The sequence below is a fragment of the Gekko japonicus genome, unplaced genomic scaffold (assembly GCF_001447785.1).
Source record: "Gekko japonicus isolate JY-2015 unplaced genomic scaffold, Gekko_japonicus_V1.1 scaffold525, whole genome shotgun sequence".
Classification (NCBI taxonomy): domain Eukaryota; kingdom Metazoa; phylum Chordata; class Lepidosauria; order Squamata; family Gekkonidae; genus Gekko; species Gekko japonicus.
The window spans coordinates 153,291-175,788 of NW_015163620.1; the positions used below are offsets into that span (position 1 = coordinate 153,291).

The following is a 22,498-nucleotide window of genomic DNA, read 5'->3' on the forward strand; positions in this document are numbered from 1 at the left end:
CTTCTTTGGGCAGTGGTGTGTTTCTTAACATCCAGTCTGGTGAAGCTTGCAGTCACCATTTTGTGATGCTTCGGCTAGTGTTAGTTAGTAAAAGTTAGTTCAAATACAGACTCCTAGCTCTCAAATATGCCTTGTGGATGTTTGGGATGGTCAGTTCTTGGGCTTCAAAATGGAGAACACAAGCCCTCCCAAGTGCCTGCTCAGAACACGAGTGGTGTGATGGAATGTTGTTGTTTCTTTTGGCCATCAAGTCACAGCTGGCTTATGGGGACCCTGTAGGGTTTTCAAGGCAAGGGACGTTTGGAGGTGGTTTGCCATTGCCTGCCTCCATGTCAGCTCTATGAGGTTGCCATACGTCAGCTGTGACTTGACGAAATACATATATATATTCCCAACTGTGCCCCCTATGTGCAGATACTTATTTCCCAACTGTGCTCCCTATTTGCGGATACGCAGAGAGTACATGGAGGGTAAAGAGATTTTTCTGCACACTTGGGGTACTCCCCAAGGTTGCAGAAAAATACAAAAAGTTAAAAAAATATACCGGGGGGTTAATTCCCCCCAAATTATAAAAAGAGGTGTCTGCACTTGCACAGTCCAGACTCGGGGTCCCCTGAGCCGGTCTTGGAGCTTTGCTTGGCGGCTGGCCTCCCTGCTGTCAGCTAGATGGCCATGGAGCCACGGGGCAGGGAATGACAATACCAGGTCCCTTCCACTCAAGCAGCCTCTCCGCAGCCAGCAAGATGGCCCTGGAGCTGTGGGGCAGGGGATGCCACCACTGCCGGGTCCTTTCCAGGTGAGTGGCCCCACGGCTAGCAAGATGACCCTACCACCTGGTTCCTCCCAGGCGAGTAGCTTCCCCACGGCCAGAAAAACAATGATGAAGCCACACAAAAGGAGGCAGAAGAGTGGAGTGGGAGATTGTCGAAGGGGGAGGGAGAAAGAGAGTGACAGACTGAGAAGGGGGGAAGAGGACATTGTCTGAAAAGGGCTGGGGTAAGAGAGGGATGAGACATACAAGGGATGAGAGAAGAAAGGGGGTAAGACAGGATTCCTAGAGAAGGGGGTAGAGAGGAAAGCTAACATAGAAGGGGTGAGAGGAGAAGGACAGGTGATGGTGAAGGAAGATTGATAGATAAGGGGTGGGTGCAGAAAGACAGGAGGGAACTTTGACAGAGAAGGGGGGAGAGGGGAGAAAAGGTGGGGGGATGCCCCCTCCCTGCAAGTGGCTTGCAGGTCTCCCTTGTATATATGTGTGTGGGCGGGTATTAAAAATTATCTGGTCCGGGTGCCAAAAAGGCTAGGTACTCCATTGATCATATTATGTAGTTCAAATTAATATATTGCAAGGAAAGTGACACTTAACAATGAGTCTAAAAATATTGCTATGAGGAAATGCTGATTTGTTTGTTTTCATACCTCATTGAGGGTTCAGTGGTAATTGATCTTGAGAACTTGCTTTTCAAACCCCATTCTGCTAAAAACTCCTTAACTAAATTCAGGTGCGCTTCTTAACCTCAGTTTCTTGACCAGAATAATGGTGGCTTCTGCAGAGAGGCAATTCCCTGTTTTGCTTTCATTGCTCCTGCAAATGCAGAGGCTTTCTCAGTGGCAATGAAACTTATGCGGGGGGGGGGTGTTACCCCACACTTTCCCCTCATGCCCACCATTTCCTCACTCCACAGCCTTTTTGCTGTGTGCTTTTTAATTGGTAGGAGGAATATCATGGTAGTGTGTGTATGTCTGTGCGGGGAGCATTGGCAAGCACCCAGTGAAATGTAGTGTGGGGAGTTGTAGAAATGGTCGCCTTCCTATCCATACTTTCTCCAAACGATTTTTAGTATGATCTTTACAGAAAGGTTCTATCAAAGCACATAAGGGAAACCAGTAGAGAAGCCACGGAAAACCTGGAAGGTGGGCAAATGAAGGACAATGTTGTAAAGAAGCCCAAATAAGAACCACTGCCATTTGAGTGGGGAGTGTGGATCAAAAGCTCTGTGTGGAAGCAACCAGTAATATTCATCAGGAAGCTAAAAGAGTTGTTATGAAGGAAGCAAAACTGAGACGATAATGATATTTTCATATTATAAAGTATTCATGGTAATAACCACAGTTCTTAAATAATTTTGGACTTCTTAATTTTTTTGTATTCAGGAAGCAGCATACAAAAGACATACAAACAGCTTCCTTTATAATCTGTGTATTGTCTGTCATAAGATGTCTAGGTCAAGAGCCATGATGTATCATCTACACAGTGCCTAACACACTGGTACTCAGTTAAAATTTATAGCTAAGACAAGAAGAGACCATCTTCTAAAGACCAGGAGAGACAAGTTTCTTTTAAAAATTATTTTCACCTTTCCTTCATTTTTAAATTCTGGAATAAGATTCTTGTTGATGTTTAACATTGTTAATGCATAGTGTAAAATTCTATTTTGCATCATGCCATAGTTCTCTGTTTGAGGAAAAGACAAAAAACCTGTTCTCTAGAAGAAAGGAATTATTGTCTCACTGTGCATCAGTTCATTTGACACCCCCTCCCCAGCTGTATCTGTACTTTGTCAAGAGTGAGATGCTAGTCCTTACCTACCTGTCCTCCCACCACCAGGGCTAATAACAGCTCGGGTGAAGGGTTTATCAATCCACGAAATGGCATAGCGAGAAAGGATTAATTCTCCCCCGCCCCAGTAACATAGAACTGATGCACTATGGAAGACCTCCCCATGAGCTGCTTTTAAAGAAAAGTAAAGATATGTGCCCTTTTGTGTGCACATCCCTCTTACCTCATTGAAGGGAGAAATTGACTAAATATGGAGATCTCCTGAGTTCTTTTTGAACTTTTTCTTCCTATTCTTCCTGTCTTTCATTTCCTTACTATTGTTTCTATGATATAAACGAATTTTTTTTTTCACTAGCTCAGGGATTACCTAGATATGATAGTAGCAAGACTCAACTCCGATCCTGCTAGAAGAATGGAAGTAATTTAAAGTGCAACAGTGGCAGGCAGGAATGAGTAACTGACTTCTTCTACCCCCTACCTCCTTATTTTGAAGGTATTTTTTCCCCAGTCTCAGTCCCAGTTTTGGAGCCCTAGTGAGATAAAACAGGTTTTTAAAAATATTGTTTTGGGGCAGGAAAGTCCAAAGCAGAGGGGGAAGAGCTCAGTTCTTCCTTCCCGCCCAACCATGTTGTACTTTAAACCCCACTCAGACACATAAACACCCACATCTCCTATTTCATAGGGAGATCCCTGGTGGTAAACCCAATTCTGCACATCTTTCTTCTGTTGTTACATGTAGTGTGGCCCTCATCAACCAAAAGTATATTCAGCAACATTTCAAAAAGACAGGTACTTTAAACCTCAAATATTAAGGTACATAACTATTAATTAGAATTACCTTGGCTTTTTTTAAAGCTGATGTACAGAAAGAAAAGATTGCATTCTGTGTTTTGTTAAAGAATAACAGTACATCTCAATATCTGCCTGTATTTTATTTCTGATAGGTTAACAATGTGCTTCCCCCCCCCCATAGCATTAGTGTGTAAAAGTGGTATGCAGTATCACCAGTGCTCTTCCTTCTGTGAGCGCTCCTGTTCTTCCTTGTCTTCTCTGGATGTTTGTGATCGTGACTGTGCGGAAGGGTGTAATTGCCCAGAAGGGAAATACTTTGAAGCATCTATCAACTTTTGTGTGCCAATGTAAGTTTGTAAAATGTCAGGAAAAATTTCCTTGTTTGCTTTAATTGATGTTAGAAATGCAAGGTACCCCCTTATCATAAAGCAGGATCATCTGCTTACCAGCCATCTACAGATATAATCTAAATCACTGAGAGATCAGTGTGCTATGATCAGAGATCAGTTGCATCTACCCACCTTGAGTCCTTTGTTGGAGAAAGGTGGGCTAAAAGTGTACTAATAGTTCAAAAAGTGTCCTAATAAAAAGGCTTTTTCCAGGTAGTCTGGCTAGTGAGCTTCAGAAAGCAACATTACGTGTTCACCCAGCATCAGTAGAAAACCTGACTTGGGGCAAATTGTTTCCTCAAAATGATGCCCGGTTGCATTCTAAGCATGCTTAAATCTTATTCGTTGAGGATTTTTAAAGGAAAACGTATTAAGGTTAAAAATCTATGCCACTCATATTTTAGAATTTAAGGCAAAAAAATCCAAATGCACCTCTTCCATGGAGGCTGAGATCTGATTAAATATTTGTCAATTTGCTATTCTTTGAAAGGAAGCCAAAATCTTGTGCCGGACACTGGCCAGCTGACTGTGCCCTGATTCCTTGGATGACTGTTGTACCAGTTCTTCATTTTATATTATTGAAAGGGATGACAGATTGCCAAGAATGCAAGCAAATAATAGTTAATTTCAACACTGCTGGGGAAATCAATACTTAGTTTAATTATCTCCCTGTGAACAGAAGATAACTTCCTTTTTCATAGGCTACAACACCCAGAAACAAAATATAGAGAAATTTAAAATTATGCAGCAGGTCTTGTCTAAGGTGAAATATGTATTTTAAATGTTAGTGATAAAGTTGGTGGTAAATTTAAAACTATGTGATAAATCAAGGCTTTGCATCATGTTCTGTTCTATAATGTATATATAAATTCACTAGTTTTGTTTTATCAGGTCTAGCTGCCAATGTTATTATAAAGGCAGAAGTTTTCAGCCTGGGGAAATGCTACCTACACCCTCAGGTTTATGGTAAGCTCCAATACCAAGAATTCTCTTTTTTAATAATATGATGTAACATACAGTATGTAATCAGCAGACCAACATATATGCTCAACATTTGAAGCTGCAGTTTTCCATCTAAGCTCAATTGCTTCTAGAGGGTTTTTTTAAAAAATTTTTTATATAAAATAAAGAATAGAATTTTTAAAGAGGGCCTGAATATTCCCTGCTGATTTTGCTAGCTGGTTTTGCATTAAAAATATGCTGTATGTAATACATTTTGAATTTCTGCAATGTCATGAGCTCTCTTTCAACTGTTTTCTTTACTGGATATACCAATGCAGGCTCAATTCACAAAAGACCTTCTGTGTATGATGGCTGTGTGTATGGAGGTGATTGTACAACATTCACCAGAACTGGAATTGGATTTACATTTCTGATGGAAATGTGGACATTGAAGTACTACTAATCTCTGCTTAGTTTGTATGCATGCCAGTTTAGCCATTTATACCTCTGTACAGTCTCAGCAATGTGGTTTAGGACAATCATCCTTGGTACTGTCATCTAAAAGCAGAGGTGGACTGACTACAAGCTTGGATGGTCTACCCGTTAACAACAACAACAACAACAACAAAAAGACCAATGGATCCACCACCATGTTTTAAATGTAAGGAGCAAGAATGTATGTTCAGGATCTCATCACAGTTAATGTATATCTTCGTTAAATTATCCTGAATATGCTCTTGCTTTTGAACAACATATTGTGTTGCTGGATCAGACCTAGGCCCATTTAGTCCTACAGCCGTCAATCAGCTGCATATGGGAAGCCCAGTTGCAGAACATGATGATGATAAGATATTCCTAACCTTCCCTCAGTATCTGATGATCAGATCCTGCTTCTGAACACAGACATTCTACGCTGTTAGAATTTTCTGGCTTGACGTTGTCTAAGTGTCCCTCATTCCGCATGCCAGAAGTATCTTGTGCTTTCTACAGCTCTGTCCAGCCAGTCAAGTATTCTGCCTCCTGTTGTGTTCTTAATGTTAGTGTTAGGTATCAAAATAAGAAGGCAACTTGGGCCCCTGCCACACGCAGGGGAAAAGGCGGTAGAAGGCGCGGCTTTTAAAAGCCGCGCCAATGTTGACACGGCGCGGCGGGATCTCACGGACCCCCCGGCTGCGCCGCCGTTTCTCCCCGGCGCGATCAAACGCCGGGGAGAAAACACAGCCCTAACCGGGGGCCGGCCGAACTGCGCATGTCGGAGCATGCGCAGTTCGGCTCCGGGCCGGGGTTGAGCCGGCGCAAGGGAGCGCCGGCGATCAGACGCCCGGGAAGAAGCGCCGCGTCCACTTGAACCACCGAGGTAGGTGGTTCATTTTGCGGCGGTTCTTCCCGGGTTTGGGCCAGTTCGGGTGCGGAAGCAGAACGCTTCCCAGATGTGGTGGTGTGATCGCGCTGCTTTGATCCGCCCCCAAACTGGCCCGCAACTGGCCCAAATTGCCGCGTGTGAACGGGACCTTGGTTTCAAACAAGAGCACAGTTTAATAACTCTATCTCTTTCTCTGTCTGGAGCTACCATGAGCACAACTTCCTTTCTCCCTGTTCCTGCCCATACTAAATCCTGGAGTGGCCTAGGGCAGTCTACAACACAGACCTGGATTGAAAGAACAGAGTTGTCACAACATTGCATCTCTTAGCCAAAACAATCTGAAGCACCATTTGGTTTTACTCAATTAATTAATTAAATATTTTGACCCTCCCTTTTTCTAGAGAGTCAAGATGGCCGGTGCAAAATGTAGAAGTGCACAGCTGGTTCTTAGGAAGGAGGAATGAGCTGTTTGCTTATTGCAAAAATATTTGTGCAATCAAATATGCTCTCTGAATGTTCCATTTAGGCTTTTCTACTTTTTTCTTGCTATGGTACTTGTCAAAGGTTATGAATTTGACTGTTCTGTGGAAGATCACAACCATCATCTTTCAAAATATTGTTTGTTTTGCAAAGTCTTCCTATACAAAAGCATCTGTGTGAATTAACTCTCAACTAGATATAATATCTCAGTACCAGTTACCGGAAGCAGATGAACTGGTATTAAAAAACACTTGTAAACGGTAGAATGTTTGAGCTTTATAACTGAATGATTTTACTGCACTGAACTTAGTTGCATTATACAAACATTTTTGAAATCTTGATGTTTGCAATGAACACTAGCATTAATTTTTTACTTGTACATTTAAGTTGTGAACTTTTAAAATATTAAATTATATAAAATGTCTGTTTCTGTATATGTTGAATAGCCAATGTCTGAATGGAACAATGAAATGCACTGAAGCTGCTGCAGTTCCTGCAGGTAAATCTCTTGGTTACTCTATATGAAGAGTCTGGTTAACTTTCTTGTTGAGTCAGGTACTACAGGCTCCAAGAAGGACTACTGAATGTTGATCTGGATTCAAACCCCTGCCTACCCATGACTTTTCTGTGTTGTCTTTCATCCTCATTCCTTTTTCCCCCATAGAAGAACTAGTTGGGGTTTTTCATTTTCCTCAGTATCTCTAAAAGACTGACCAATATTTTTAGACCTGTCATATATTTTGCTATAATATCTATGAGCAACTGATGTATGAGCAACTGATCTGAGTCAGATTTATTTCCTGTCAAAAGCGTAGCACTGTGGCTTTAAGGATATGTTCCCCCAGATGTATTGAGAGCAAGTACATAAAAGAGTTTTGACTTTGTGATTGGCTGTACAGGTGTAACACTTTTCCAAAACCTGAGCTCCAAAAAATTGGAGGGGGAAACAAACAAACAAAAATACTAGCACAGACATGTCTCCCTGAACACATAGAATTCCTTAATAACCAAGACCTTGCAAGAACAACTCTTGATCTCTTGATTGACAACTTGGGTTGCCAAGACAACCCCTCATAATGATGAGTCGTTCAACCATTGTGAGGTGTTGCTTTGTCAAACTAGAATCAAATGGCAACATGATGAGGAGGAGGTGGTCAGGAGTGGAGATGGAGCTGTGGAGACAGACAGGACAGAAGTGAGGCAGATCTGAAGCAAGAAGGTGGGAAACTGCTGGAGGAGGGAATAAGTGGGAGTTCCTTTCATTACCTTGTTCATCTACGTTTTTGAGAAATTAGAGCAAATAGAGCCAGTGTGTCATAGTGGTTAATTTGTTAGACTCGGACCTGGGAGACCCAGTCTGAGATCCCCACTCATCATGAAAGTACTTGGCCACTCACTCTCAGCTTACCTCACAGGGTTGTTTTTAGAATAAAAGGAGGAGACAGGAGAACTATGTATGCTGCCCTGAGTTCCTTAGAGGAAATACAGAGTAAAAATTTACTAAACAAATAAGAAGTTAAGTGATTTTCATTCTCACTAATTTCAAGGGAAACTTAAGCACATACTGCTCTCACCTAGCTTGCAATTTATTTTTGAAGTTCACACATGCCCTGAAGAAAAAATCTACTATGACTGCCGATCTCATGTACCTGGCTTGCCATCAGCTGGAGTGAACTGTGAGCTATCTTGTGCAAACCTTGCCATGAACTTTACCTGTACACCATCACCACCATGTGTGAGTGGTTGTGTCTGCCCCCCTGGGTAAGTGTTGCCAAAAGTAAGAGGACCAGAGAGGTCTAAAAAGTGTTCTTATGGATTTAATAACTGTTTCTTCTTGTGTATAATATTGGGTTGGGTTGTACATAATACTGAATTTGTATGAAGCCATCCTCCAGAGCAAAGGACTTTCTACTAGCATAAGAAGCATTATGGAAAAAGATGTCCCTTCCGCTGGTGGAAGGCTACTTGTGCTGGAGGAATGTATTAATAGTATATAATGCAATGTTAAGTACTCCCCTCATCTTGGGGTTAAAGTCAGCCTGAAAGAATCATATGAGCAATAACAGCCTTCTGGAGAAGCACACTGACTCAGCTTTAAGAGCATAAGAGCAGGTGTGTTGGATCAGGCCAATGGCCCACCCAGTCCAACACTCTGTATCACATAGTGGCCAAAAACCAGGTGCCATCAGGAGATCCACCAGCAGGGCCAGAACCTCAGAAGCCCTCCCACTGTTGCCACCCCCCAAGCACCAAGAATGCAGAGCATCACTGCCCAGATGTAGTGTTCCATCTATATCTTGTGGCTAATAACCACTGATGGACGTCAGTTCCATATGTTTATCCAATCCCCTCTTGAAATTGTCTCTGCTTGTAGCCACCACCACCACTTCTTGAGGCAGTGAATTCTATGTGTTAATTACTCTTTGGGCGAAGAAGTACTTCCTTTTATCTGTTCTAAGCTTACTGCTCATTAATTTCATTGAGTGCCCGTGAGTTCTTTAATTATGAGACGGGGAGAAAAGTACTTCTTTCTCTAGCTTCTCTATCCCATGCATCATTTTGTTAACTCTGCCAGCAACCATCCCCTTCTGGCTCAGCTGGCCTTCATAATGTATCCCTCCTGTCAAGGGTGGTATCCTAGGGTGGCAATTGAGGTGGATGCCAGAGGAGGCTGTCATGAACTTTACCTGTACACCATCACCACCATGTGTGAATGGTTGTGTTCCTTCTAGTGGGAAACTCTGGCAGCTGGTAAAACCCTATATTGGATCTATTGCTTGGGACTGAATGGTGGCAGTGTTGTCCCTTAAAATAGTAGTTATGAAGACCTGGGGTAGGGAAGTTGTATTGACTGCCTTCCCGCACGTGTGTTGCTCCATCTTGGATAGAGGTGGTGCGTGGATGGGAAGATACAAAGGTGGGAGGAGTGTAGGCCTAGAAAGACATACAGGGTGATGTAATGATGTTTGCTATATGTCTGCTCTCCATCCCATCCCTCAAAATGTGGCTGGGGAGGCTTTTTTAAGTAGTTCCACTTCGACCTTGGTGTTGTGAAATACCAGAACTGTGAACAATAAGATCTCAACAGTATCTGATCTGTTGCACGAGGAACAGGTAGACCTGACCTGCTTGACTGAAACTTGGCTGGATGACTCTGATGTGGTTTGACACGGCTGACACTGGCTGGCTATAAAATCCTTCACCAACCTTGGAAAGATGGGGGAGGGGTAGCATGGCTTTGAGCATTTCTGTAGCATTTCTGTGAGTCTTTCTCCATCAATAGGTACCTGGTGCAAACAGAGGCTGGCATGGATTGTATGTATCTTGTGTTGGGCACCAGGGACAGATTAGGGGTCCTGCTAGTGTATCGTCTGCCTAGCTTACCAGCAGGGTCTCTGGCTGAGCTGATGGAAGTGGTGTCAGACTTGGTGCTAAGGACCCCAAGAATTATAGTCTTTGGGGATTCAGCAAACATTTGTCTGCCTTACTGGGTCAAGTTCAGGATTTCATGGCTGCCATGACAATCATGAGTCTCTCTCTGATTGCAATGGGCCCAACACATGAAAAAGGACATCAGGTGGACTTCTTTTCTGCACCAAGCATCTTGCCAGTGATCTGATTAGGGGGCTGGAGGTTTGGCCCTTGTCATGGTCAGATCACTATTTTCTGAAGGCGTGACTGAAATTGCTGCTCCCTTCTGGTAGGGATGGTGGACAGATTTGGATGGTCCACCCTTGCAGATGAATGGATCCTGTTAGTTTCCAGGCAGCTCTGTCTTCCATGTTCTGTGAGGCCCTCAGCTCTTTGGAAAACCTTGGCAATATGAAGCAGACTGGAAGATGACTAGAGCAACACTGGCAGAAGACTTGGGCTGAATCAGACAGAGCACTTCATAAAGCCCATTTGTGGGGCTATAAGGTGGTGGTGATGGCAGTGAAGAAGACTTTCTTCTCTACTACCAGGGGTGTTAGCAGAATCTCATCCAGCCCAATTGTTCAAAGTAGTTCATGACTTGATAACACCCAAGTCTCACCCTGCTGGTGGTGAAAACTTAGCCCCCAGCGATGATGTTTTTTGAAGGGTTTTTATTAACAAAATCTCTCTCATCCATTCTGACTTGGAGGCCAGGTTGTTGTTGTTGTTAAAACTTTTATACCACCCTCCACACAGAGCGGACTCAGAGCAGTGTACAGAAATTTACGTCAAGGAACATTAAAAACAATTTACTAATCTAGGTACATGTATGAAATACAGAAGTTGTAAAAGAATATACAGACGATATACAGAACTCATAAAAACATAAAACCTATATGGCGCCACAGTATGAATTTGAGCCCCGATGGCAGGGGGAGAGAGTGAAAAGGCAACTGACTGATTGCTATTAAAACAATGCTGCTGTTCTCAACCATATGCTTGGTGGAACATCTCTGCCTTGCAGGCCCTGTGGAACTGTAAGAAGTCCCGCGGGGCCCTGATATAATTCAGCAGAGAGTTCCACCATGTTGGAGCTAGGGCTAAGAAAGCCCTGGCTCTGGTTGAGGACAGCCAGACACTCTGTGAGGCAGGAAGTTCCAGCAGATTTTGTTCTCCTGAGTGCAATGCTCTCCAGGGGACATACCAGGAGAGGTGGTCCCACAGATACATTGGTCCCTGACCATTTAGGGCTTTAAAGGTAAAAACCAAAACCTTGAACCTGACCCGGTACTCTATCAGGAGCCAGTGCAGCTGGTGGAGCACAGGTTGAATGTGTACAGTTAATGGTGTCCCTGTAAGGACCCGGGCCGCTGCATTCTGGACCAGTTGTACCTTCTGGATCATTCTCAAGGGTAGCCCTGTGTAGAGTGAGTTACAGTAATCAAGGCTGACTGCAAATCTGGTTCCTGAGGTGTCAGAAGCTTATGCTTGTCCTTTTGATATGTATAGTTTCAGATTGATCCTATCTATGGATGCTGATGGAGTCCTTGGGGAGTGTGATGACTCCAGGGTTTTCTGGATGACACATCTGCCCTTGACTCATTTCAATCTGGCTTCAGGCCTGGGTTTGCTACTGAATTAATTGTACTGGTTTTAAGTTGAACAGGGGACAATCTTCCCTGTCGATACAGTTGGCCCTCTCAGTGGTCTTTGGCTCAGCTGACCACTCCATTCTTATCCACCTGTTTGAATATGGAGTTGGTATTAATGGCATAGCCCTTTGGTGGTTTCACTCTTTTCTGTCTGATTGGACACAAAGTGTCCACTGGAGGTGCAGAGTCAACTGGGTGGAATTTATCATGTGGAGTGCCACAGGGTTCTCTTCTGCCACCCATGCTCTTTAATGTATATATGAGGTCACAGAGTGTGATTGTCCAGGGTTTTGGGGTTGGGTGTCATCAATATGGAGATGACACTCAGATCTATCAGCTGTTTCTGATTCACCAACTCTCTCTTTACCTAGACTCAGCTGATCTGGCCACGTTAATCCATGCTTCTGCCTTTGAAGACAACCCGGAAACTACAACTGGTTCAAAATATGGCAGCCCCACTATGGTTAGGGGCTTGCTGCCGGGAACATCTGTTGCCCATTTTGAAACAGCTACATTGGTTACCAGGCTGTTTCCAGATTCAATTCAAGGTTCTGTTCATGACCTTTAAAGCCCTTCACAACCTGGGTCCTCCATATTTGAAGGCCTGTCTCCTTCTGTATATTTCTGTGTGCCAATTACAGTTGTCAGGCAGCTGTTTGTTGACTATCCCACCACTTAGGGTGGCCGATCTGGCATCGACCAGAGCCTATGTCTTTTCCATTGTGGCTCCAGCTCCCTGAAGACAAGAGGGGCCCCCTCCTTGGAAATTTTCAGGAGGCACTGCAAGGGCTGCCTGTTTCCCATGGCTTTTAAGGGGGTCTGTATGGCAGACATCTTTTAAGAAGGGAGGGGGGGGAAAGAGATTTGGGGTTTACTATTTTATTTTTTGCTTTTAGCAGAATATGTTTTAACTATTATTTTAAGCTGCCTTGAGCCAAGAGGAGAGGTGGGATATTAATGTTTTAATAAGTAAGTAAAGTATTGGAATGGATCCAGCAGCTCTAAGTAGCCTGTTTTTGCCTTAATTTGCTCTCCCATTGTAGGAACAGACCTTTAAGTCAGAGGAAGGCTACTTAGACTGGGGTAATACTTCAGACTTGAGCCAACATGAAAGCTGGGGTATAAAAAATAAATAAAATAACTGAATAAACTTTGATTACAGGAGTGGTAGGAAAGAGTTACAATCCACCCTCTTAGCTTAGATTCCTAGCCTTAGTTATCTTCCTGGAACATACAAAATGTCACAGTGTACTTTTTGTTACATTATAGAGGACAATTTATATAAGATCATCACGGATTAATTATATCAGGTAGTGATAAGTTTAGTATTTCCTGCTATTCAGGCTGCAGCTAGCAGGGGCTAGTCTAATCTGTGCCACTACTTTAACGGAAAGATAGTCATGAATTCCTATAGAGAATTTTCTGTTTTAAATGAATCTTGTTGTTTTGAAGAATGGCAGAACATAAAGGAAAATGCTATGTCCCTGATAGCTGTCCATGTACGTGGAAAGATTGGGAATATATGTCAGGAGAAATAATAGCTACACCTTGTTATACATGGTGAGTAATTTTACTTCATTATCAAAGTATTAGTTTGTAACGACAGAGCGAATTTTTGTATTAAACATTATTTTATGGGATCACATTAGCTTTCAGTGAAATATGTAATGCAATAATTGAATAAGAAAGAAGTTCAAGTAATAAATCAAGAAAAAATTAAAATAAGTTTGAAAATAGAACCAAATAGCATATAAAATAATGGCTGCTGGTCCTATATTCTGTCTGTCTTTCTTAAGGCTAAGAGTCCAGCTGCACCTTAAAGACTAACAAAATTTGTGGCAGGATATGAGCTTTCATGAGTCACTGCTCACTTCGTCAGATTGATTAGATTGCTAAGATGGCTACCTATCTTGATCTTTCTCAAGGCTATACATTGATATAGTCCTGACATAGGTCAGATAGTAAAACCAAGCATGGTATAGTGGTTATTGGATTAGGATTTGGGGGACTCAGGTTCAAATCCCCGCTGCGCCATGGAAACTTGCCCGTCACACGCTCTCAGCTGAACCTCTCATACAGTTGTTGTAAGGATAAAACAGAGGAGAGGAAAACAATATAAACCACTTTGGGCCCTCATTGTTAAAGAAGGTGGGGTGTAAATAAAGTAAGTAATTAAAAAGGTGCATATGCTACTTTTAATTAAGTTTGTGCATGGAGATTAAATTATAATTTTGTTACAAAAGTCTACTTACTCTTTATAATGCGATAAATGACATTCTCAAGTACGATAGCATTACAATAAAGCAAATAATATTCCAATGCCACATTTTTAAAGCTTGTAGAACCTGATATTGGCAGTTTGGATTCCTCTTTAAGGGCTCAAATAGATGAGAAGAAGATCACATGTCTTGTTTGGTCTATAAAATGCAAACTGCAGGTTCCTGCAGCCTGAGTTTGCATCTGGGCTGTGCACAGAAGAGTGAGGAGAGTAAACCCTTATACCTCTACTTGATTTGGTATATTTGAAACCAGGCTTCTTGCTTTGTTGTTAGAATTTTAAAGAAGAAAAGAGGTGTCCTTTAAAAACAATAATTTTTCTACTGTATTTACTGAAATGCAAGACTAGGCTTTTTCAGGTACCCCAAAAGAGTGTGTCGACTGTCGTCTTGCATTCAAGTTACAGTTGTATCCTTTAATATAATGTTGTTGTTTTCTTGGTATATAACTTTTGTAAGGGGGGGTCATCTTACATCTTTCTTTTGAGTAAATATGGTATTTAAAATTCTAATGACAAAGGAGACCAATTCTGAAAAGCAAAATCAAGTGTAGGTTGAATGGTTAAAGTCCCTCTCCCTTCCTTGTATGGCTTCAAGGCAAACAGAGCCTGTAAGAGCCTGTAATTTTGCATGTTATGAATAGAATGAGATGTGTGATCTTTGTTTCATTTGTTTGAGTTCTGACCTGGAATATCCCAGGCTAGCCTGATTCTTTCAGATCTCAGAAACTAAGCAGAGTTGGCCTTGACTAGTATTTGGAAGGGAAACCTCCAAGGAATACCAGGGTCATGATGCAGAGGCAGGCAATGGCAAACCACCTCTGAAACATCTCTTGCCTTAAAAACAAGTCTAGCTGACCACCTAGTGGTGCATAACGCTAGAGCTAGACTTCTGGCTGCAAAACAATGTTAGGATCTCCTGGCTATTCTACACACGATGCCATACAATAATTAATTCATTTGTTTCAGCCCTAAGACTGTTTGCCACTTGCATTGTAATGTTTGAATATGCTATAACTTGGACTGTAGTGTTCACAATATTTAACCTCAAAATATGTGTACTCTCGTGTATACTAAAATTCATGGAGAATACCGTGGAAATTTTGAATTTGTATTTATTCTCTGGATTCAGAATTATTTTAAAATTATGAAAATCCTTTATTCAGGATTTTGTAAAATGTTCATATCTTGATTGCTAGAAGCAGCACGATGAAACAACTGTACTCATGTATATTCTCTCTTTAATTTACGTTTTGTGGAAAGAGAGTTGCATTTTGGTTTCCAACCTGCAATAGCTTTCTACTCAAAAGTTCTTGAATCATTTTATTTTTTTCCTTAGTGTTTGTCGACGTGGGATATTTAATTGTACTTATTATCCCTGTCCTGCTGTCTGTACTGTCTATGGGGACCGGCATTATTACACCTTTGATGGACTGGAATATGATTTTGTCAGTGATTGCCAGGTTTATTTGGTAAAGGTAAGACCTTTCTGATTTCTAACATGCACATAACCGTATTGACAATAACAAACAATGAGTGTCAGCTCAACATCTGAAAGAAGATACAATGGTAGAAAGTGGGTGATGGCTGCACATTCCATATGTGTGAGCTTTATGTTCTGGATCTGATTAAGGAGAAGAAAAGGAACAGGAGACATGGTGGCTCTCAGTGTTTTCCTCCATTGTGCTTTGGCACAAGTTGCTTTCTTCTCATTCAGGACTCTGGTCTTGTTTGAATGACCAAGGTGAACAAAGTCCATTTCCACAACAGAAGACAGTGATATGCAAGTGGAAGAAAGGTATAAGAATCTGAGCCAGTGAGTGGTGCTATCTCCCCTTCTTTCCTTATCCTGGGTATGTTTGTGAAAGCAAGAGATTTCTTCCCCCCTCCCCCAATTTTTGGGAGCACAAACGAGTATCCATCCAGTTGTATATACACAGGAATGCTGATCAGAACCTTCCTATGACATCTCTGTTTCTTAATAAGATGTTCACATGACCAGTTCTCTCTACCTTGGGATAATTTTGCATTTAGCATGTACTAGTTTCCCATGGTACACTGTCGTGGAAAACATCCAACTTGGATGGACTAAGTAATTCTTATGCTTTTGTCCATTTTCCAAAGCATGGCAGTGTTCATTATATGCTGTGAGCCTTTTTGGGCAAGGCATTGCTTTAAAGTTGAATGTTTATATAGCATCAGGCATAAAACTGACACTTCAATAAATAATTTATAAAAGCAACAGATATCCATAGAAAAAATATATAAGAGAAATGGCATGTTATAGCCAAAAAGACAAAGTTGCCACATTTCATTTTGAACTCTAATTTTAAAATCTTTTAAAGGCTTCTGAATCAGAATGTATTCTTCACGATGAGGATGGTGAGCTTTTGGTGGGCATGGTCTGTTTAATACCAGTTGGCTTACTTTAAATGCCATCTTACCCTGGCCCTCCAAACCCTGACACTCTAACCACTATGCCACACTGGTTTTCATGGGGTGGCTGCTGTTGAACATTAGCAAGTAGCAGGGCCTGGGTAAATTACTGGATAGCAAGTCGCTGGTAGTTGCTGATGGACCTGGCCCTGATGCACCTTCCCTCAAAGGCCAAAACATGCCTGGAAAGGCTCATGCCTCCTCCCCCTACATTTTACTGACAGAAGCCAAGGCTTGAAATCTGGCAATACTGTTGTGGTTGCCTATCAATGGCCACTGAGGGCATTCATGTCTTAAAGCTACAAGTGCTGCTTCTGTCATTTTTGGGAGTGGATAACTTTTTTTTAAGATTTCAGATCTGAGGTTTATAGACAGATATGTCTTGTCTGTCTAAGGCCCTACTCTCCAGATTTAAATAGGCACAGATGGGGCCATGCTGAGAATTAAATATATCAATAATATTCTCTGACACAGCTTAAAAGGTTTTGTGACTATGTACTTTACAAACTTAAACCAGTTTTAAACCAGGCTGGATCATATGGAACTGCAGAAATTGGCGCTTTTAGATTGCTAGTGAAGACATGTCTAATATCCATTCTTATACCCACAGAGAGCCATAATTTCCTGAGATCCTTAGATGGGAGTCTTAGCAATTCTACTGCTTTTGGTTTATAGTGTACATGTGCCCTTTACTGGCTTTTTAAAAATAATAAATACAAACACATAAATAATGAATGTCTTCCCATACAAATATACATATGACTTTCCATCCTTTTGCATTTATGCATATTAGCAAATTCCATGTCATATGTCACAGTGGTCCATATTAAGCTACCTGTTCTGCTGGGGGCATTTGGAGTTCAGTAGAGAAATTGGCATTCACAAAAACAAGATCCATGGCAAGTTGCCTGCACCTCTTTCATCCAACAAGCAAGATGACACAAGTGATGAAAACATTGCCTGTGTAGATCCATGATATTAGAACTAGCCTTGTTATTTTCTAGACAGGTGCAATGCTAGCCCTACCAAGAAACCTTTTCAGACTGTGACTTTTTCCAAAGGAGGATGATATGCCATTTCACAATAGCCAATTTGTTCTTAGCATTTGGATTGCAAGGGACTGTTGAAGGATTTCCCTGGCTCTAAAGAAAGAATGTTGACTATATTCTAGACCACGGATTCTCGTACTATGTCATAGTGCACTTTCTTGGCAGAACTGGTTGTTGATCTGGGAAGGCAGTGCTCAGGAAAGTGACACTTCAAAGGTATCTTCAAAGGCAGCCCCATGTAATGCATGCTACAGTAGTCCAGTCTGGGGATTATAGTAGTGTAGATCAGCAAGTTTATGTTTGCAGCGTCTAAATAAGGGGCCAGTTTATGAGTAAAGTGTAACTGAAAGGTACTCCTAGTAATGGCACTAACTTGTTTATGTACTTTTAAGCCCAGGTCCAAAAGCACTCCCAAGCTCTTAACCTGACCAGAGAAAGCTGAACTCCAACTAGGCCTGGTAGATCAACACCAGTCAAATACTCAGCCATTTTACAAGCTTCACCTCCGTCTTGTCTGAATTAAGCTTCAGTTTGTTTACTCTCAGCTGCTTGACCACAGCCTCAGGACACTGTCCCAGGACATTCACAGCTCCATCTGGAGGCTTATATAGTTGAGATGTAAATATGAGTGTCCTCTGCATATTTTTGACAGTCCACTCCAATGCTCCTGATGGTCTTGGTCAAAGTTTTAGCATAAATGTTAAAGAATATTAGAAATAAAATGGACCCTTGGGGTATCCCATACATCAAATCCCAATCAACTGATACTGCCTTTCCTATGGAAATTCTTTGCTTCCTACAAACAAGAAAAGAATAAAACCAGCAAAGGGCTGTCCCTTTTATCCCAAGTATTTACTGTAGTTGAACCACTAGAACATCATCAACTGTGTCAAATGTTGCAGATAGATCCAACAGTATTAATCCAATTGTAGCTATAAATCATCCTCCATGGCCAAGCAATCTCTGCTTTTCATCTGAATATATGAGAACAACTGAACTGCTAAATCGACTGAGATTAGTGATACCGGATAGGAATGAACAAGCTGTAACAATCTAGACAGGATGTCAGGTCTTAGTACAGGAAATACTTGAATATTCATCTGAAGAAACCACAATTGGTCCAGCATGTGGCTGCTACAATATTAATAGGGGCAAGCCATAAATAGAGCTCCAGTTTTTGAACACTTGTACCATATCTGGTTAGCTGCCTAGTGCTTTAAAAAAAAACTTGGGGGTCAAAATACCACAAGGACTATCTCACAAGAACTATTTCTTTTGATTTGAAAATTTGAACACTAGGACTATCATCTAATGTCTTGTTTTGTATGCTTCCACTGTATGAGACAGGACCTTCAGGCAGTGTTACCTCCAATGGCCTGCTTCATTGTTTGGGGAAATTAGCAGGGGAGGCCAGAAGGGGATCAAGGACGCCACATCAGTTTATACCAAGGTCCAGTACAGTAGGAAGACTCCAAATCTGAAGAGTAAATTAAATAGGTTTTATTGAAGAATTTCCCTAATTACAAGCACACTAAACATTTAAAGAGAGCAAGCAGCACAGAACAAAGAAAGTAGAGGTGATTGATAGTGAACAGAAGGGTCAGTTATGGAGTGATACTACATGTCCAGATGTGCAGAAGTCCTTGAAGAGAATAGTGCCAATGGCCAGCGTTATATGCTATGGGAAGGCCCGAAGAAGAGACTCTGGGAGTGTACTCAAAGTATAGGCGCCATCCTGAGTGCACACACTGATGGATGAATGTGCATGGATGGATATAGACCTTGGATTACAATGCAAGCCAATAGGACGTCCTGAGGGACTTGTCCCAGGTGAAGACAATCTGGACCAATGAGGGGCGTCCTGAGGGACTTGTCTCAGGTGAAGAGCCAATAGGACGTCCTGTCACCAATGAGGTACCAGAGGGGCAGGGTCTGGATTCACAATAGGGTGGGATTAGCCAGGTGCTGGGTGGCTAGCTGAATGGGTTTAATGACTCCATCCTGATGGTCCTGCCACAGCAAATTGAATAGGTTCCCAGGATTAGACAAGAGGTGGGAGATGCATCTTTGATTAGTGTCAGGAAGGATCACTAAACATTTGAATGTATGATTGGTTTATCTTGGTATCCTGAGGGATGAAGCAGGAAAGACAGTTGTGGAGACAAAGAATTCTCACATAGACATAGGTGCACACAAAAGGGCTAGGTGAAGTTTTAGAGACAGAAGGGCTATTCTGCAGGTGGCCTCTGAATAGCCTTTAGAAATGTAGATACTTTACCTGTGGAACTCATTGTTATTCCATAAGCATACCTCTGTTGGGTGGAGGGGGAGGTTGGTGGTTGCCTTGGAGGGCTGCCTTTTGTCTCCTAAAATTAAACCCTTTTGCAGAGCCTTGGCTTGCTCTGTGTTTCAGACCAGGATTGCCTTCCTTGACCTGAGTTTGTGGGTCTCTGGTTCAGGTTAGAAGTGGGGTGCTCTGCTATTTAAGGCTACCTGTGAGTAAGGCACCACCTCTGGGCTACAGCAGTGAAGTGTGGCATGCCTTCCTGAGGAAAGCATATATTGCTCCTAAACTGACTTTGTTGAGGTGTGAGGGTGTTATGTCTGGCTAATTTCATTTTTGACTGAACAGTTTTGATTTCCTTCTCAGTAGGTTTCTGTAAGCTTTGTTATTTCATTCTTGTTGAGGTGAGAGGATTTATAGTTTACTCAAAGCTTTCACCGAGTTCTACAGTTTGAAGCATTTTTCATCCACCCTAGCTTACTTCCAATATCAGAACCAGGATGAGAGAAAAATACTTCAAACAAAAGCATGTAGAAAAGTAGGACAAGGAAGGAAGCAGGAATTGGTTCCCTTTAACCTACGTACTGTTTGGTAAGTAAAACAAAATCACATATCTCCCCACTTTAAAATATATGGGTAGCCATGTGACCAAATAGGCCTTTATTGTGTGTAGTTCGTCTTTTGATAACAAGGCAGGCAAAAACTCCACTGAGTTCTAGGAACTAAACATTAGGCAGCAGACTTGGATATGGGAACTCAGATTGCTGCCAAAGACCTGCAAAAGTAGAGGAGGGTATGATTAAATTGAAGAAAAGAAGAGATGCTTACTGCTTACTGTTGCTTTTTCCTTGAAATCCTTTCCCCAACCACTTTTTTCCCATCCCAGGTTCAGGACAAATGTTCACTGCATCCCAGAGTAAAATAGCTGGGGGCAGGACTACAGACAGAAAATAATGAGTGGAATAATAGTTCAACAGCCCTCTCCTACCCAAATCTTCCTTACACCAGAATTATGCTATCCTGTCACAGCTAGCAAGCTGAGGAGCTAGTTGCAGCCAATCAGCAAACTAGCATCCGAAGTTATATAATCTTTATTGTTCTTTATTGTTCAAAGACCCACCATATCCTTTCTATCATTAGGGCTTCAGACCAAAAGTTGATATGGCAAATGAGTTCCAAACATATTTTTCTAGCTAATAAAATGGAGAATACAATGTGTTTGTTAACTAATCCTTTCAGAAGAGAATGGCTGTTTTCAAAAGGTATCAGTTTATCTAGCTCTTCATATATTTGGCATATTTTAAGGTCAGTGTGACTTCGTGCCAACCAAATATTTTTTGCTATGTAGAACTAAACAGAAAATCTTATGAAAAAAAGGTGGTGGGAACTGGGAATATTCAGCCTGGAGAAGAGGAAGAAGAGCAAAAAATACTCTTTTTAAGTATTTGAAAGGCTGTCATTTGGAGGAGGGTATGGAGTTGCTTTGTGCCCTGGCCTGGATAGCTCAGGCTAGCCTGATCTTGTCAGATCTCGAAAGCTAAACAGGGTCAGTTGCCAGCTCTGGGTGAGAAAATATCTGGAGATTTGGGGGGTGGAACCTGGGGAGGGTGAATTTGGGGGGGGGACCTCAGCAGGGTACAACACTACCCTATAGAGTCTACCTTCCAAAACAGTCATTTTCTCCAAGGGAACTGATCTCTGTTCTCTGTAACAGCAGGAGATCTCCAGGCCGCACCTGGAGACTACCAACCCTAGCAGACTAGCACCAAGGAATACCGGGGTCTGCAACACAAAGGCAGGCAATTACAAACCACCTCTAAGTGTCTCTTGCTTTGAAAGCCTCACTAGGGGTCACTATTAAGTCAGCTGTGATTCAACAGTGAAAAGTACTGAGTCTGACGAGTGATTACAGCTCTCATAGGTTTATTAGTGCAGAACAAGACAACTTTAGCTGGCTCGCAGTCCGGCTTATATTCCGTGAAAACCACATCCCAAAACACACCCCTACACTGTAATAGGCTATTTACAGTGGCCGAGAGTTCCATGGACTCTCAGCCGGGAGCCTAGCCCTCGGATTGGTGCAGGCTAGGATCTGCTTAGTCCATTGTTCGCGGGAGTGAAGCTCCGAGGTTTAGCCGGACTGCGTGGAGCCCCCAGGTGCCACACCGTCTGGACTGAATACATTACAAACAGCAAAAAAAAAAAAAAAGGAGCTGTTTCAGTTGGTAGTGGAGGATAGGACTCATAACAATAGGTTTAAATTACAGATAGGATGATTTCAAAGAGATATTCGGAAAAGCCTTTTAATGTTAAGGGCAGTTAAGTGGTGAAATCAGTTGCCCAGGGATGTTGTGGATTCTTCCTCCTTGGAGATGTTTAATTGGAGGTTGGATGATTATTTGTCAGGGATGCTTCAGGTCATCCTGCATGGTGCTGGGAGTTGGACTGGATAGTCTTCAGGCATCTTACAGCTTTTTCATTTTTAAAAAATTTAATTCTGTTGTGTTTGTAGTGCTTGTACATTTGTATTATATTTTCTGCTTTGGCAATTTATCTAATGTAGTTGTTTTAATGCCTTCTCTTAGACCTGCTTTTGCAACTGTCTCAAAAATGGAGCTCATGGCACAGGGCAAATGGGCTCTGGGCATCATAAAAAGGCATAGTTTGAGGCAGATCATCAAACCAGAATCTCAAACAGTAGCTTTGAAGCTGGTTTGCAAAATACAGTTTGATATTGTGTTTGAACTATATTTAGAGACGGCGTGACCACAGGAAAAAGTTTTCTAGAGCAGGAGTCCCCAGTGTGATGCCCATGGGTACCATGACACCCACCCAACATCTTTCCGCTTGCCCACCAAATGT

At 42.0% G+C, this 22,498-nt stretch overlaps 1 protein-coding gene across 1 annotated transcript in view; it reads left to right on the top strand.

The window, feature by feature from the left end:
- The window catches only part of OTOGL (otogelin-like), a 158,229-nt gene that overhangs the window by 31,148 nt on the left and 104,583 nt on the right, over nt 1-22,498 (top strand). The window contains exons 18-23 of the mRNA XM_015407445.1: nt 3,534-3,699; nt 4,633-4,707; nt 6,973-7,025; nt 8,125-8,287; nt 13,045-13,152; nt 15,207-15,345. Coding sequence (XP_015262931.1) covers nt 3,534-3,699; nt 4,633-4,707; nt 6,973-7,025; nt 8,125-8,287; nt 13,045-13,152; nt 15,207-15,345 — 704 coding nt within the window. The remainder of the gene's footprint in view (nt 1-3,533; nt 3,700-4,632; nt 4,708-6,972; nt 7,026-8,124; nt 8,288-13,044; nt 13,153-15,206; nt 15,346-22,498) is intronic.